The sequence below is a fragment of the Schistocerca nitens genome, chromosome 2 (genome assembly GCF_023898315.1).
Source record: "Schistocerca nitens isolate TAMUIC-IGC-003100 chromosome 2, iqSchNite1.1, whole genome shotgun sequence".
Taxonomy (NCBI): Eukaryota; Metazoa; Arthropoda; class Insecta; order Orthoptera; family Acrididae; genus Schistocerca; species Schistocerca nitens.
The window spans coordinates 74202105-74217564 of NC_064615.1; the positions used below are offsets into that span (position 1 = coordinate 74202105).

General features: G+C 39.6%; 1 protein-coding gene across 1 annotated transcript in view; it reads right to left on the bottom strand.

The window, feature by feature from the left end:
• The window catches only part of LOC126235735 (alsin), a 234067-nt gene that overhangs the window by 175755 nt on the left and 42852 nt on the right, over positions 1 to 15460 (bottom strand). The window contains exons 2-3 of the mRNA XM_049944514.1: positions 8642 to 9082; positions 7590 to 8553 (exon numbers count right to left, since the gene is read on the bottom strand). Of these exons, the coding sequence (XP_049800471.1) occupies positions 7590 to 8553; positions 8642 to 9082 (1405 nt within the window). The remainder of the gene's footprint in view (positions 1 to 7589; positions 8554 to 8641; positions 9083 to 15460) is intronic.

The following is a 15460-nucleotide window of genomic DNA, read 5'->3' on the forward strand; positions in this document are numbered from 1 at the left end:
AGATCGCAAAAGGCCAATGATGTTTACAGCATTTGATGCCCTACATATTGTCTACCATGGAATCACAATACTGGCTGCTAATGGTAATTGGAGGTGGGAATGGAAACATCTAATGGTGAGCACAGCATGAGGCTATGGAGCAGAGTTGAACTGTTTAGTTGACAAGTAACTCACAACAGTGTTACAGTGCTAGTGGTGTTGATACAAAGCGGAGCAATAGCAACAATAAACAAAGCAAACATTTCATCATATCTGCAACAACAGTTGCTGAAGTTGAAATTTCACTGGAAGAAATCCAAGGAATTTCACAGAGAAAGAAGTGTCAGATGAAATATTAGTGTTTCTGCTAGATGAGTCTGTGAAATGTGTGGTGTTGTATACATTTTTCTATGCCGATAATGTACATGAGGAGTACAATGATGATGATACATGCATAACAAGTGAAGGTGATACCGAAACAGGTGTGGAGTCTGTAGCTCATAATCTTTGTCGGACAGGGAGCCACAAATCCTGCCTCCAGTAAAATGTAGTAAAGGACAATCATTGTCCACGGAGCATGTACTAAACATAATTACCTACATGGAAGATCATCCATGTTGTTGTTGTGGTCTTCAGTCCAGAGACTGGTTTGATGCAGCTCTCCATGCTACTCTATCCTGTGCAAGCTTCTTCATCTCCCAGTACCTATTGCAACCTATATCCTTCTGAATCTGCTTAGTGTATTCATCTCTTGGTCTCCCTCTACGATTTTTATCTATGATCATCCACAACTTACTAAAAACACAACTATGAAAAGATTTGGAATAGGTCTGGAGCAATATGACTGTGTAGTGCATAAGAAAAACTACAGATATTCAAGGGAAGACAAGGCACATTTGTCCCAAAAACTGGCATTGCATATTTCAAGGATGCTTGATAAAATTTACAGGGTGGGCATGACAGTGACCGACCACATTATGTATATCATATTGCTCGTGACATGGATTACAGTGATTTCAAGGGAAGCAGTGGATGGTTGCATAACTTCACTGCTACATAACTGGAAGCATACGATAACAAAATTTCAAACAAAGCGTCAACTGAGGAATTAGCTCAGATATTTGTAGATGAATTAAACAAACTTACCCAATCATTCAGTCAGGAATTTGTTTTCAACTCAGACCAATTGAGATTTGAAGACAAAATGCATACAGACGAAAAACCTGGAAATTAGAGCTACCAAGAGAGTTTATCAAGATCAGCTAACATAGATACCTGAATGCATTCATATACAATTATGTCAACTGTTAATCTGGATGGTAAATTGTCTGGTAAGTTATTTAATGTGCTGCGAGAAGATGGAAGTGATTTCCCCCCGACAATTTTTACTCGTTTATGTTATCTTGCAATGGCAGTGGGGAATATTTATGTCACAGCAAGTAAGTGTGGGAAAATGGGCACAAGAGAACTACAACTATAGTTTGAGCACTGCTGTTGGCCAATAGCTGGTCAAAATAACTTGCTTTTTCTTGATTCCTTGTCTATGCATAAAAATCATACTTCTTTACAGTAAACTATCCTTCCTGAAAAGTCTGTGCCATCGCAGTTCACATCATCTGGAACAGCTGGACAAATTTAGCTTCTACATGTTTGTTTTTTTCTGTGCCTATAAAACACATTATCATACTATCTGCAACTATGCCTTAAAGGATAGCCAGTTTCATGATAAGCTCAATGACAGACTGTTTCATATTCAGTTGCATGCTACCACACTCCGTCAGTTTTCATCACCCCATTACATCAATATAATTCTATACGCATTCTTTAAGAGTGGATACCGAACTGATCGCCCTGCAGGGTTTATAACTCCCAAGGAGTCGCCTTCGACCTTGATGGTATGATCTTTGTGGTCACTGTAATGCGTCACTTCTCATTCGGTGTTCATGGTCAAAGTTAATGGTTAGTTTTGAACATTTCTTGAATGTTGATAATGTCCATTTTGTGAACTGTAATACATAGTCCATTTTGTGAACTGTAATACATACATCCCACAGAAAGTTGATCTCTGCACCTCTCGGATACTCATTTTCTGTCGCCATCCTGATGCACATGGTGAGTCGTTAGAAGCTAGTATTTTTTTCTGTCACAACTGCTAACACAACACTTTCAAATGAGCTTTACTAAAGATTGAACTTGCGACCTCACACTTAAGGGTTCCTTGTGAGACTTTAACCTAAATCTTGTCTTTCAAAAGCAGGGCACTTAACTTGTTACTGGATTCTTTCCTTCCTATCCATTCCTTTCAAAAATCTAGGATGACAATATATCTGTTCATCTGTATCTATTACACTGATCCCCATAAAAATTGCAACACCAAGAAGACAGTGTGCAACAAACTTCAAACCAACATGCTTGGAGATGCAAATAATTATTCTCTCTAGAATGAAATTTTCACTCTACAGCGGAGTGTGCGCTGATATGAAACTTCCTGGCAGATTAAAACTGTGTGCCAGACCGAGACTCGAACTCGGGACCTTTGTCTTTCGCGGGCAAGTGCTCTACCAACTGAGCTACCCAAGCACGACTCACACCCCGTCCTCACAGTTTTACTTCTGCCAGTACCTCGTCTCCTACCTTCCAAACTTTACAGCTCTCGCAGGAGAGCTTCTGTAAAGTTTGGAAGGTAGGAGACGAGGTACTGGCAGAAGTAAAACTGTGAGGATGGGGCGTGAGTCGTGCTTGGGTAGCTCAGTTGGTAGAGCACTTGCCCGCGAAAGGTAAAGGTCCCGAGTTCGAGTCTCGGTCCGGCACCTTCCAAACTTTACAGCTCTCGCAGGAGAGCTTCTGTAAAGTTTGGAAGGTAGGAGACGAGGTACTGGCAGAAGTAAAACTGTGAGGACGGGGCGTGAGTCGTGCTTGGGTAGCTCAGTTGGTAGAGCACTTGCCCGCGAAAGGTAAAGGTCCCGAGTTCGAGTCTCGGTCCGGCACACAGTTTTAATCTGCCAGGAAGTTTCAATTATTCTCTCAATGCAGCCATACAAAGCAGGAAGGAGTACTGCAATCTATTGTGTGTATAAGGAAAGATAACATTTGAGTATTGGTTATTTGTGAAAAGCTTGTCTTGCACCTCGTGGAAAAAAAATGTCCACCAACACATGTTAGACAGCAAAGGGAGTCTATCAAGACTTTGCATTAGTTGGGATCACATGAGAGCCATGTGAATAGGGAATCAATGAGTTCAAGAAGGCCACAGTCAACACCATGCAAGGTCTCAGTGGTTCATGTCAACTAGCACCCAAAAGGATGGACATACCATTTGCTTGGCCATGCGGAATCATGCAGCCAGGACACAGACTCTGAGTCAGCAAATAGACTTGTTTGCAATGAGAGAAGCACCCACACAGATAGTGAGACAATGGCAGGAGCAACATGGACTATCAGTTTAACAGGACAGCAGAGTGAAGGACCTGACAGTGGTGTACTCAACAACAGCACTGAACACTACAGTGACAGCACACCATCTTTTCAGATAAGTCCTAGTTCTGGGAACATCCCTACAATGGGTGTATCTGGGTGTGGTGACCCTGAGGATAATGGATATTGCCAAATTGCATTCATCTTTGTCATAAGGGGCCATCACCTTATGTGATTGTAGTGTGTGTCATAGAGTATGGAACAGTACCATTTCTGGTTCACACGCACACATAATTTGTACTGCAGGCATAACATCCCTGACATTTTAAGGCCATTGGCTCTGGCTTGCGTTCGAAGTCCCTGCAACATTATCTTTCAACAAGTTAATGCAAGATCCCATGTACACTGTCTGGACCTACCTCAATGCAGAGGATGTTTGAGTGTTGCCCAGGACAGCATATTCTCCCGATCAGAAATATCTGATCATGGGTTGCTAAGAGACTGGCATGCCACCAACTGACAGCCCGAGCTGAAGCAGCATGGAATAGCCTACCCATATCTGTCATCCAAGTTCAGTTCGAATTGACGACCATTTGGGCTACAGCCATTGTCTACTAAATATCTCACATTGTATCCCCAAAATAACCCACAATTTTAATATCATATTTTTCCTACTACACTGTAGGCACACAATAAATAAAATTTTGTTATTTTTCATCCTTTCTGATGTTAAAAGTTTAATGGCCCAACTGTAGTTGCAACAAATAATGCGTGAAAAATGTGAGCGTGTTTCACATGAACGGTTTTTGTGAACCCTTCTGAATGTCATAATTCTCTAGCTTTAGAATATGCTCTATGATCCAACAATGGACTGCTGTCAGTTATTTACTGAATGGCTCCAGTTTGAAGCAGTGATAGCAATGCAATAACAAAATTAAATATTCAGTTACATACTACTAAAACCTAACCCCTCACTTGTAGCTAAATAATGTACAGAGCATGTAACAGCATAGACATATTTGCTAGCTTTCATGCTATCACTCTTTTTATCGTCAGTCAGTCACACACACACACACACACACACACACACACACACACACACACACACACACAAAATCTCATTCCAATTGCATATGGAGTATGGGAAGAATGACAGTTTCAATGTCTCTATGTGCACTGTAATTAGTCTCATTTCCACTTCATGATCCCTGCAGGAAAATATGTAGGTGGCTCAAGAATATCTCTAAATGCTTCACTGAATTCTGCATCATAAAACTTTGTAACTAAGCTTTAGCACAATAATCAGAGTCTATCTTCAGGAGTTGGCCAATTCAGGTTTATCACTGTTAACATATGGCTCTTCCACGAGTCAAACAAACTGGTAACAATTCATGCTGCTCTTATTTGTAGACATTCAGCATCTCCTGTCCTACTTGACATGGGCCCCACACCCTAAAGCAATATTCTCAGATTGGGTGCAGAAGTAATTTGTAAACTGTTTCCTTTATAGACAGACAGCACTTCTCGCCTACACTGCCAATAAACCTGAGTTTGTCACCTGCCTTACCAACAACTGAGCCTATGTGATCATTCCATTTCACACCTCCACAAATAGTTACATTCTGGTAGCTGCAACTGTTGAATGACTCCAATTGTGACATACTGATATTCTGATCATAGGATACATGTTTCTGGATTTTGGTAAGTGCACTTTTTTTACATTTATGAACATTTAAAACAAGCTGCTAATCTTTGCGTAATTCTGAAAACTAATCAGGATCCGATTGGATATTTGTACAATTTTTCTAGATGCATTCCAATCCATTTTAGTAAGAATGAGTGTCAGCCATCGACTTTTGTTGGCATGATCTACAGGACTGCACAGACTCAATCTCAAGCATACCACGATCAATCATAAGGTTGGAACTTTCTCCATTAAGTGGCAGCAATGCTATATTGTAAGGTTTTCACAAACATTAATAAGCATTAAAATATACATTTGATAAATCTTAAGTCCCCAAATTATTTAGAAGGTTGTAATACTGTTTCCTTCGTTCAATTGCTGAATGAATGTTGAAATGACAAATTGGAATAAGGAATTGTGGAACAAAAAATAAGTTGAAACTGCTCAACAGAGTGGCACAACTGCACCTGCTGATATACGAGATGAATGCTTATATTGTGATTACAGAAAAGAAATTAGAAATGAGTTATTATTCTGGAGGTAAGAGTATATTGAAAAGGTATGGTGATAATGTCTTTAGAATGGCTAATAGTATTCTCTCAAGAGCACATCATAATGTACTACAGAGTTGCTGCCTCATTCCTGTTGAATGCATTCTTCTCAGCTGATGGAGGGAAAAGTGTGTTTGTGTGGGGGAGGGGGGTGGAGTAGTATCCAAAATATACTCAACTACACACCAAAAGGTCATTTTCAGGATATATATGGAGATTTAGACAGACACACATGTAGCTGTACTAATTCCAAGTTCTACCTATTTCTGTGCTTTATACTCTTTTAACCCTCATTTCAAACCCACATGAACTTTCCTGCTGAAGCATTAACTGATATGGTACAGAATCCTCCTCAAAAACACCCTGTATGAGGATTGGTACACAGAACATGATAAACAGGCCTATTAAAATTTTGAGTTCAGACTGCTCAGTAGACAGAATGCTGCATCACAACAGACAAACACTCACACTGAAGTCCTGGTCTTGTACTAAATTTTAATCTCGCAGGAAATTTGAATGCGCTACAGAACTCAAAATATCCTCCTTGTTGTGCAGATAAGAAGTGCAAACAGTAATATATTTCACTTTAAAATTGTGGGACAGAATTGCAAGCCAGTATTTACCTACAAGAGCTGAAACTTAATAGCTGCTGATAGGATACTATCATGTACTTTTGTATTTGCCTAACTTTCAGAACCATAGTTCCTTCTTCCTTCCTACAGGAGGGGGGGGGAAGGGAGGGGGGGAAGGGAGGGGGGAAGGGAGGGGGGGAAAGGGAGAGGGGGGAGAGGGAGGGAGAGAGAGAGAGAGAGAGAGAGAGAGAGAGAGAGAGAGAGAGAGAAGAATGTTGGGGAAGGGGACGTACTCAGACCCTAGTGAGAGGTACCTATCTATATCATATATTTTTATATGTAACCAATGACAGTGCAGAAATTTCACCACCTGAAGCTATGTACTGGCTGGCAATTCTCTCCCATAATTATATAGCACTCTCGAGTGAAGTTTCCTTTTGATACATGTATTGTACTTCCCCACTTATACTTATCAGTGTGTATAAAAAGTTTATCTAGACCTATAAGGATAATTTCATTAAATCAAGAAAGATATTTAACTTTTATGTTTTATTACTGAGTTCTCCAAGTATCTAGTAAGAGACCTCTAGACAGAATAAAGTAGATTATTGCATATGTCAGAAATCTGTTCATTCTGAAACTCGTTTTGTAGACACAGGGACAGCATTTTTATCACAAAAATAGTCAATTAAAATCGCTCTCAGGGCAGCATGCGAAATCTTGTCATACAAAACACACAAATATAGCAATAGTTTAGCAGCGGATGTTGTGTACAAATATTGCCTGAAATGAGACAGTGGTTGCAGCATTTTATGACAGCCTGAAATCTTTACAGTCATCTGAACAATAACCAAATACGAGGGCATATCGAAAAGTAAAGATACAATGGCTCGCAGTCCTTAAATAGAACATTTATTTAGAAAACATCAGTTACATCTTATTAACTGGATTATTTGTTATTTTTCGACATAATCACCCCCGTTATTCAAACATTTGTTAAGTAGGTGCACAAGCTTTTGCATGAAGAAAACGTATGACGGAGTGCACTTCGCATTTGGTGGGATTCTGAATCGGCACAGCCATTTTAAACACAACCTACTCCAACCAGAAGCAACGTTCAACTGCTGAACGACCGCGAGGAGAAAGCTAACAGTTCAAGGTTAACACCAGTGTTGCCAACTTGCTCTCCAAAACTCTTCTGTTCCTCTGGCGTACGGTGTATCTTTACTTTCCGAAATACCCTCGTATATTAACACTTATGACAGCTTGAGATGCAGTCATCAAAATACAAGAACCAAAAATATGCTATACTGTACTCAAATTCATAGTTAGGAACAGTTATCTCAATTTTTCAAGAAAAGAAAAAAACAAACAAACGAAGAAACTCACCAACAATGAATCGGTATCCTGCAGAGGTTCAACCCAGAGGGTTGCTAATGGATGGATTGATTGTGAGCTTCCACTTACATGGACTAACACATCACTTAGTAAAATAATCCAATGTGATGAAAATCTGCCTGAATTGTGAACCATTATAGGATGAGAGCGTGATTCTCGTATTAGACGTCTCTCTGGTGTGCGTAGGAGTTCAATCAGCCGTCCTGCACTTTCCCAGAAACGGCGGGTAGTATCAGCTTCTCTCCTTCGTCTCTCTTGTTCTTCCCACAGCTGATCCCATTTAATCAAAGCATCTTGAAGGTTTTTGTAATTTTTTTGTTTACTAGGAGCTGGATGATCAGAGAGGTTGTTGCATCTGAGCAAAGATTGGACCATGCATTTATAAATGTTAAGCCTAGTCAGGGGATTTAAAAAAGCAAATGACACTACCGACTCTTGTGATCTCTTCATATTACGTGATTTCATCTTTTCTGAATAAAAAGTGGAAAGTCTAGATGGATTGTCAACAACACGTGATATGTGAGAAAACCCACTTATCGATATTATATCACATACAGCATTAAGATAGTTTCTGTATATCCTAATGCACTCTTCAACATTATTAACTACAACAATATTACTTGTTTCACCATCACTTTCAATGTACTCGGTAAATGTGTGTACATTAAGACATGTAACAGATATTATGTCATTGTAACACACACACAGTTGTTCATAAATAACTGTGTCTTGATCAACTGACATCCTTTTCTGCAAAGGTTTCACGAGGCAGTTATAAACTAGTAATATTTCTTCTAGAAATGACTGTTCTGCAATCAAATCTTGGACGGCAGGGAAGACAGTCCTTAAGGAAGTACTATAACCATAAATATATCTTGAACAAAATATTCTCTTGTATAGCTGCGATTCACTATTTCCGGTACTTAGTTTCTTTAGGTGTCCAACCGGTTCTGTCCTGAAAACCAGGTATAAAGAAATGTGTGTCACACAATGTGTATTTCAAGGGAAAGAAGCAGAGAATAATGACTAAAACCAATACTTACCCAAATTTTTGTTTTCCCATGTAATAAACATCACCATCATTTGTCAACATAAGTGTATGATGGTCTCCAGCTGCTATATCTTTCACTCTTGCTGAATTTGGGAGTAAGATAATTTGCTGTGGAGAACTTTGATCTGAAGATGACTCAAGTGTTACTTGATATGCATTGTTCTTGCCCCAAGCAAAAACACGTCCATCCAAAGTCAGAGCCACAGCATGAAAACGGCCACATACCACTTTTTGAATTCCAGTTCCAGACAGTTTTGAAACTAAAACTGGACGGTTTTTCTTAAATGTATCTCCTGTGCCCAGTTGACCATGGTTAGGGTTGCCCCATGACCAAAGCTCAACTGACAGCAACGAGTTACCTGACTGTACCAAGGAAGTAACCTGTTCTGTAAGTCCAACTTCAGAGTCCTCACCTCGTTCACTCGTTCCAGCACTGAAAAAATTGAAGTTTTTATCAAGTAAAATCTTCAAATATGGCAGTGACATTTTCTTTTTTTTAACACAATAATAATATTAAAAACAGCAACAGTAAAAACAATAATGAACTCGACATATCTTCTTCACTGGTTTTATGGAAGCCGTGGTGAGCAGTCCATAATGAACGATCAGTTTATAAGGCCAAGCTAGTCTATAACTTTTGAGAAATCTGCTTATGGCTAAACATAACTGCATTCACATAGCTAGGGATTGCAACTGTAATGATATGACTGTGACCCAAAAATATGAGAAGATCTAATGATACAATTCTGGCAACTGTGACATCAGTTTCCTGTTCCCATACGAGAACGTCAAGGGTGTAATGAGATAAGATGACACGTAGGGAGATGTGTATCCCTGCTACCTTCAGGATTTTAAAGAATGTACTACAGTCAACATTCTCTAAATGTGAAATGGTTTTGTCATGGGCTGTGTCTCCCAAGATTCTCAATAATCCTAAGGGAATGTTGTCAACACCAGCAGCTTTATTTCCACTTAGACCTTTCTATGCTTGTCAAATTCTTCTCACAGTATCAAACCCCATCTCATCTTCCCTTACTTCCCCTTCCCTTACTATAATACTACCTTCCCGTTTATTTCTCTTGTACAGCACTTCTATATTTTCCTTCCACCTTTCAGCTTTCCCTTCTTTCCTTAGAAGGAAAGATCACCATCTTGATATCATATTTTAAGGAGTAAATGATACAATTGCAAGATATCTGCCCCAGCAATTGATCCTGCACGAAAATTTGGGTAATAATTCTGACAGCACGCAGCTATCTCCTGAAAGTATAGCTTTTAAACTTTCCCACACACCAGTTGCCTTTCACTCGCTATGCCCCACAGCAGGAACTTAATGCCAGAATTTGTAGTGCTATATAATGGAGTAAGAGGTTTGTGAATTACTGTTTTGACAATGGTAACATGCTTTGCTCTCTGTGTCAAAGTACGGAGTTTCTAATCTGTAGCTGATCCTAGAGATCTCTTTTCCTTGAACATTTTTTATGTTGTGATCCATAAATGTAGTGTAAATGAATGAAAAGAATTAGTGTATCATTAAAGAAGCAGCATAGTGCTATTTATTTTCTTTGGCTTTTAAAGCTGACACTGTCAAAGTGAAGTCATTTCATTTCATTATAATTCTTCAGTTGCTTACGTTTATTCATTTTAATTTTGAGAGAGATATATTGCTGCAGAATGGCTAGCTTCAGAACGTGAATATAAGAACATTGTTAAAATAATACTGAACATAACTGTGCGTTTCTTGCATAGAATTGTGTGTTGTCGAACATGATTTCAAAACATATTAGGCAGATGTATCTATGCCCTACCTCCTCTTCCCTCACCTTCAACATCTCATGAATAGGAGCGCTCTGTTTGTTATTTCTCTTTACAGTATTATGCATTTGAGCATTTAGCGGCTATAGTGGGGTGGAGCGAGTGGCACACAACAGATGAGCACGAAAGATTAAAAGCTGTGTTTTCATGTTTTAACTGCATATTCTCAGAATATTAGCCCAAATTTTCATGTGGGATCGACTTCTGCAGATGATATCTTGAAAGTGTGCTTTTTTCTCTCTTTAAAATATGAGGTCACGTTTGTTGACTGTTTTCTTGCCAGTACTGGCTATGCATCTAAGCTTTTGACATTAATACAGCTGCTTTTCTTCACTCCAAAGATCTTTTTAAGTTTCCCATATGCAGCATCTCCTTTCCCTTACTCATGTGCTTCTACTGGCTTGCCTTTGCGCAAGGCTTGAAAAACAAATGAAAATGGAAAACTAGTTAACACATTGTGTCTGTCTGAGCAACATTTAAGTACAGGAATATAAATGTTAAATACTGAGAGTTATAAATTAGCAGTTTTCTCTTACAGAAACAATTGCCTAACATCAGTTACTACAAAAATCCCCACTGGGAAAATTTCAAAAGTTATTCGAAAAATTTGCAACAATGTTGCGGCACCCATCAGACAAAATGAGACAAACAAAAATTTGTGGTAATTTCAATATTAATTGTTTTGAACAAGTTTGATAAAAGCATGATACATAAATATTACTTAGCAATAACACTCTAATCTTAACTGTACACTTACCAACAAAACTTGGGCAGGGCAGTAGTACTTTAATAGACAACATTTTTGTACTTGAGAACATAGTTAACAAACTTAATGTTCATCTAGTCTGTACTGGGCTTTTGGACATCACTGGCCAACTATACATAACAAACAACATGATGACTCAAAGAAACAGAATAGAATGACTGTTGGATAATAAAAGCATTAAAGCAACACAAAGCAAGAAGAGAGGACTATACAATATGTCCAGAATAAGCACTGATGTGTAATTGCTTTCATTCTATAGAAACCACTGTCTTTTCTTGAGAAGACTTTTTAATAAATCAAAAAGGTGCACATGCTATGTAAGAAATTAATTAGACTGAAAACAAAATGAAACTAATGGTAGATTGAAGTTATAAATGAAATTGGGATGTCTACCAAGAAAGACAATGATCCAGTAATTAGTATGTGACTACAAATATGTTGCAGATCTCTTTAACAATCACTTCCTAAACATGACAGAGACTAGGTACATTCAGCTTTAAAAAAAATAAAAGTTTGCAGTCCATGCAAAAATCAGTGCCATACAAATTCAATCAACTGGCTGTTACTCTGCTTTTCATGAAAATCAGGAAAATAACTGTCTTAAAGCTAAAATTCTTATAGTACTGATAACATTGCATGCAAAATATTAAAACTTGTTCTCCTGAGATAGGTACTATACTAGGCAACATATATAAGTTTTATACAGTATCTTTCTGCGAGACCTAAGTATGCCTTTAACACAGGAATTAGGAAAAAATCAAAACCTGGAAAGTACAGCTTGGAATATCAACAATATTAAGAAAAGGATAGAATGCTACTCAACATAAAGATGACTTGAGTTTAGAAGGCTTTGGCCAAAAGCTAAAAATGTAATAGACTTTCCTTGGTGCCTGTCTGCAACTCACCGAGTCATCTTAGAGATGGGTAGCACTCTATCATTTTCCTAATAGAATTAAGACAGAAGTTAGTAAGTATTAACCCACTTTATGACTAACTTCCTTCCCAATTATTTTGGAAAAAAATAATGTACTTCAGAATGGTTGAACAGAGGTGAAAATATGAGCTGGATGGATAGATGGACTGACGGGGTTAAAGAGACCAAACTATAAGGTCAAGTCAGCAATAGCCCCAGAGAGGAAGGACAAACAAGAAAAATCCCAGTGTATTCAATTGTATCCGAGAATCAAGAAAACCAGCAGATAGAAGCAAATGTAAGTGAGAGAGGCTACAAGGATGAAGATAGGAGAGTTGCCATGTCAGAAAGCAGCTGGAGGTCCCTGGGACACATGTGACCAAACAACCATATGCATCTGACCAGTGCTTCCACAACTTCCATTACCACAAGAAAACTAGCTACATGGCCACGATAAAATCCCAGGAAAGAGAACTATGACAATGAATCTGTCAACCAACAACAGATGTAAAAGAATATGAAGAATTAACAAGGTGGGAAGGGCAGAGACAGCCCACACCACCAAGCAAGAGCAGCCATGGGCTCCTTGGGTTGGAGCAGGTGATTGGGCATATCTCCACTCGCTTAAGTGGGCAATGAGGCTAATGTGTCCTATGTCACAGACAAGAGTAAAGACCACTTTCTAGGGTAAAATGTAAAACCAAATCAGCCACTATGGTGTCGTCCGCTAGAACCAGAAGTAGCGTGTCGGCAAGTTTACAGTTTCACTGTAAGATGGCCACATTACGGCAATCCAATAGAATGTGGGCCTCCAAGAGATGGACATCACGCCAACAGTGGGGAGGATCTTCATGTTGGAGGATGTGGCAGTAGGTCTGCCAAGTGTGGTCAACGCGAAGCTGACACACGACAGTAGATTCCCAGTGAGAAGCATGAAACGCAGACTGCCACATGCTTGTGGTCTTCTTTATATTTCCAAATTTACACTGAGAAACCATGGAATACCAATGTGCATACCAAGCCTTGAAAATTGTCAGTGCAGAGTTGACCGTGGATCCGGTCCTGGAACCCCCATCTCCAAAGTTGGCATGCTGGTAACCAACTTGGCTAACCAGTCAGCATGTTTGTTGCCTGGGACCCCAACATTCATAAAAAGCAGGCCCGTCCAAACTGTGCCCTGGGGTGCTAGGGCCCGCGATCCCCCGTGGCCAGTGCCCTGGGCGAATTCGTGTGTTGTCACAGTGGCCGAGCCGTGTAGCTTAGCAGGCCGTGCGGACCACCCGACCGCCCGCCGCGCTTCTCGACCTTATACCATTATAAGACACAAACACGGGTTTGAATATTTTTCTAGCCGTGGAAAATGCGTTAGAGTCAATGGGTTTAAAATGGGAACGCCTGACCAGTGTAACAACGGATGGAGCCCCCGCACTACGAGGAATACGCACTGGATTTCTGGGTTACGTCAGGTCAAAAATGGCTGAAGTTGGCTGTTCCTTATTCGCGGCAGTCCATTGTCTGATATACCAGGAGGCACTTTCTGCGAAGATTGTCAACATAGAAATTGTTACGGACACAGTTCTTCGAACGGTTAATTATCTTCGATCGCACGGACTCACACATCTCCAATTTAAAGAATTTCTGGCTGATATCGAAGCGGAATACCCGGACATCCCCTACCACACCGAAGTAAGATAGCTGAGCAGAGGAAAGGTGCTTCATTGGTTTTTCTCCTTGAGGGGTGAAATAGATACCTTTTTGAAATGAAAGGACGTCCAGAAGAATTACTTTGTGATCCTAAGTGGGTGGCGAATTTGGCTTTATTGAGTGACCTTACTGGTCATTTAAATACTTTGAACATTTCACTCCAAGGTGAACATCACTCTGTTGCTGATTTGGTGGAGATGATTCAAGCATTTAAAAAAAAAACTTATTCTGTGGGGAAAACAATTGCGCGAGAGGAATTGTGGGCACTTTCCTGCACTAGACATTGTTAAAGAAGATGTGGATTTTTCAGATTATGTTCAAATCATTTACGAATCACAAGAACAGTTTGAAAACAGATTTTTGGAGACAAGTGAGCTTCAACCGGTCTTATATATGTTTGTTCGCCCGTTTTCCCTTCGGGCAGAGGACATCTCACAAGTGCTTCAACTAGAGCTGATTGACCTCCAGTGCGATATCCGCCTGAAGAACCACTTTCTTATGTGTAAAACTTTGGATGACTTTTACAGATGTCTTCCACGTGAGAAATATCCTCTTTTGCACAAGCACGCGGCCAAATTTCTCTCAATGTTTGGTTCTATGTGTATTTGTGGGCGCTTTTTCTCTCTTTTAAAGCTTGCTAAAACTAAGAACCGTTCATTACTTGGTGATAAAAATTTGACTAATTCTTTGAGGTTAGTAGTCTCATGGAATATTGTACCAAACCTAGACAAAATCGTTTCCTCGAAAAAGAAAAACATGTAAAATTTTAATTGTCTTCTTTAACAATGTTGACTGTAAGAATTAAAGAGCTTTATAACCTTAATTCTATTTTTAATAAGTTTTCAAACTTGGTCAGTTAAAATTATTACGTACAAAACAGCAAACTAAGGATCCAATTTCTAAACTCTGAAAAGGGATACAAAAAGCTGCAGCACGAATTATAACAAAAAAATATTAAATTGTAACTACTAACAGTAATAATCAGACACTATATCCCTCACATAAAACTATTTCTAAAATAGAATATTTTGTTTACGTTGGATCAGACCGCGGGACAGTCCAGCGCAGAGCAGCGCTGTGCTGTGCAGTCTCACTAGCTCCGCAGCTCTCTCTCTCTCTCTCTCTCTCTCTCTCTCTCTCTCTCTCTCTCTCTCTCTCATGTCATGGCGACACTAGCGACACACGGTCGCTGACGGGGCGCTGAACTACACTGTCTTGCGCCTGCTTGGATGAGCCTGATATAAAGAATACTGACCATTCAGTGTGGTGGAGGTCAAACAGGAGATCCTGGATAGTCACGACCAGTGGGTGTCGAAGGAGACACTGCTGATTAATAATAACTTGCCAGTGCTAGAATGAAGATGACTGAGGGCTCGAGCAATGACCACCAATTTTGCAGTGAATATACTGCATTGAGGACTTGAGCAATGGCCACTAATTTTGCAATGAATATACTGCAACCGTTAGGCAGGGAGCGTAGTTTGCTGCACCTTGCATTCACACAGGCAAAACTGGTTCATCTGTCGACCACAGAGTCATCGGCACATATGAATCCTGTGTCTAGAAAGACATCCCAGAACAGGCGGTGAAAAACTATAGGGTGTACTGAGTCT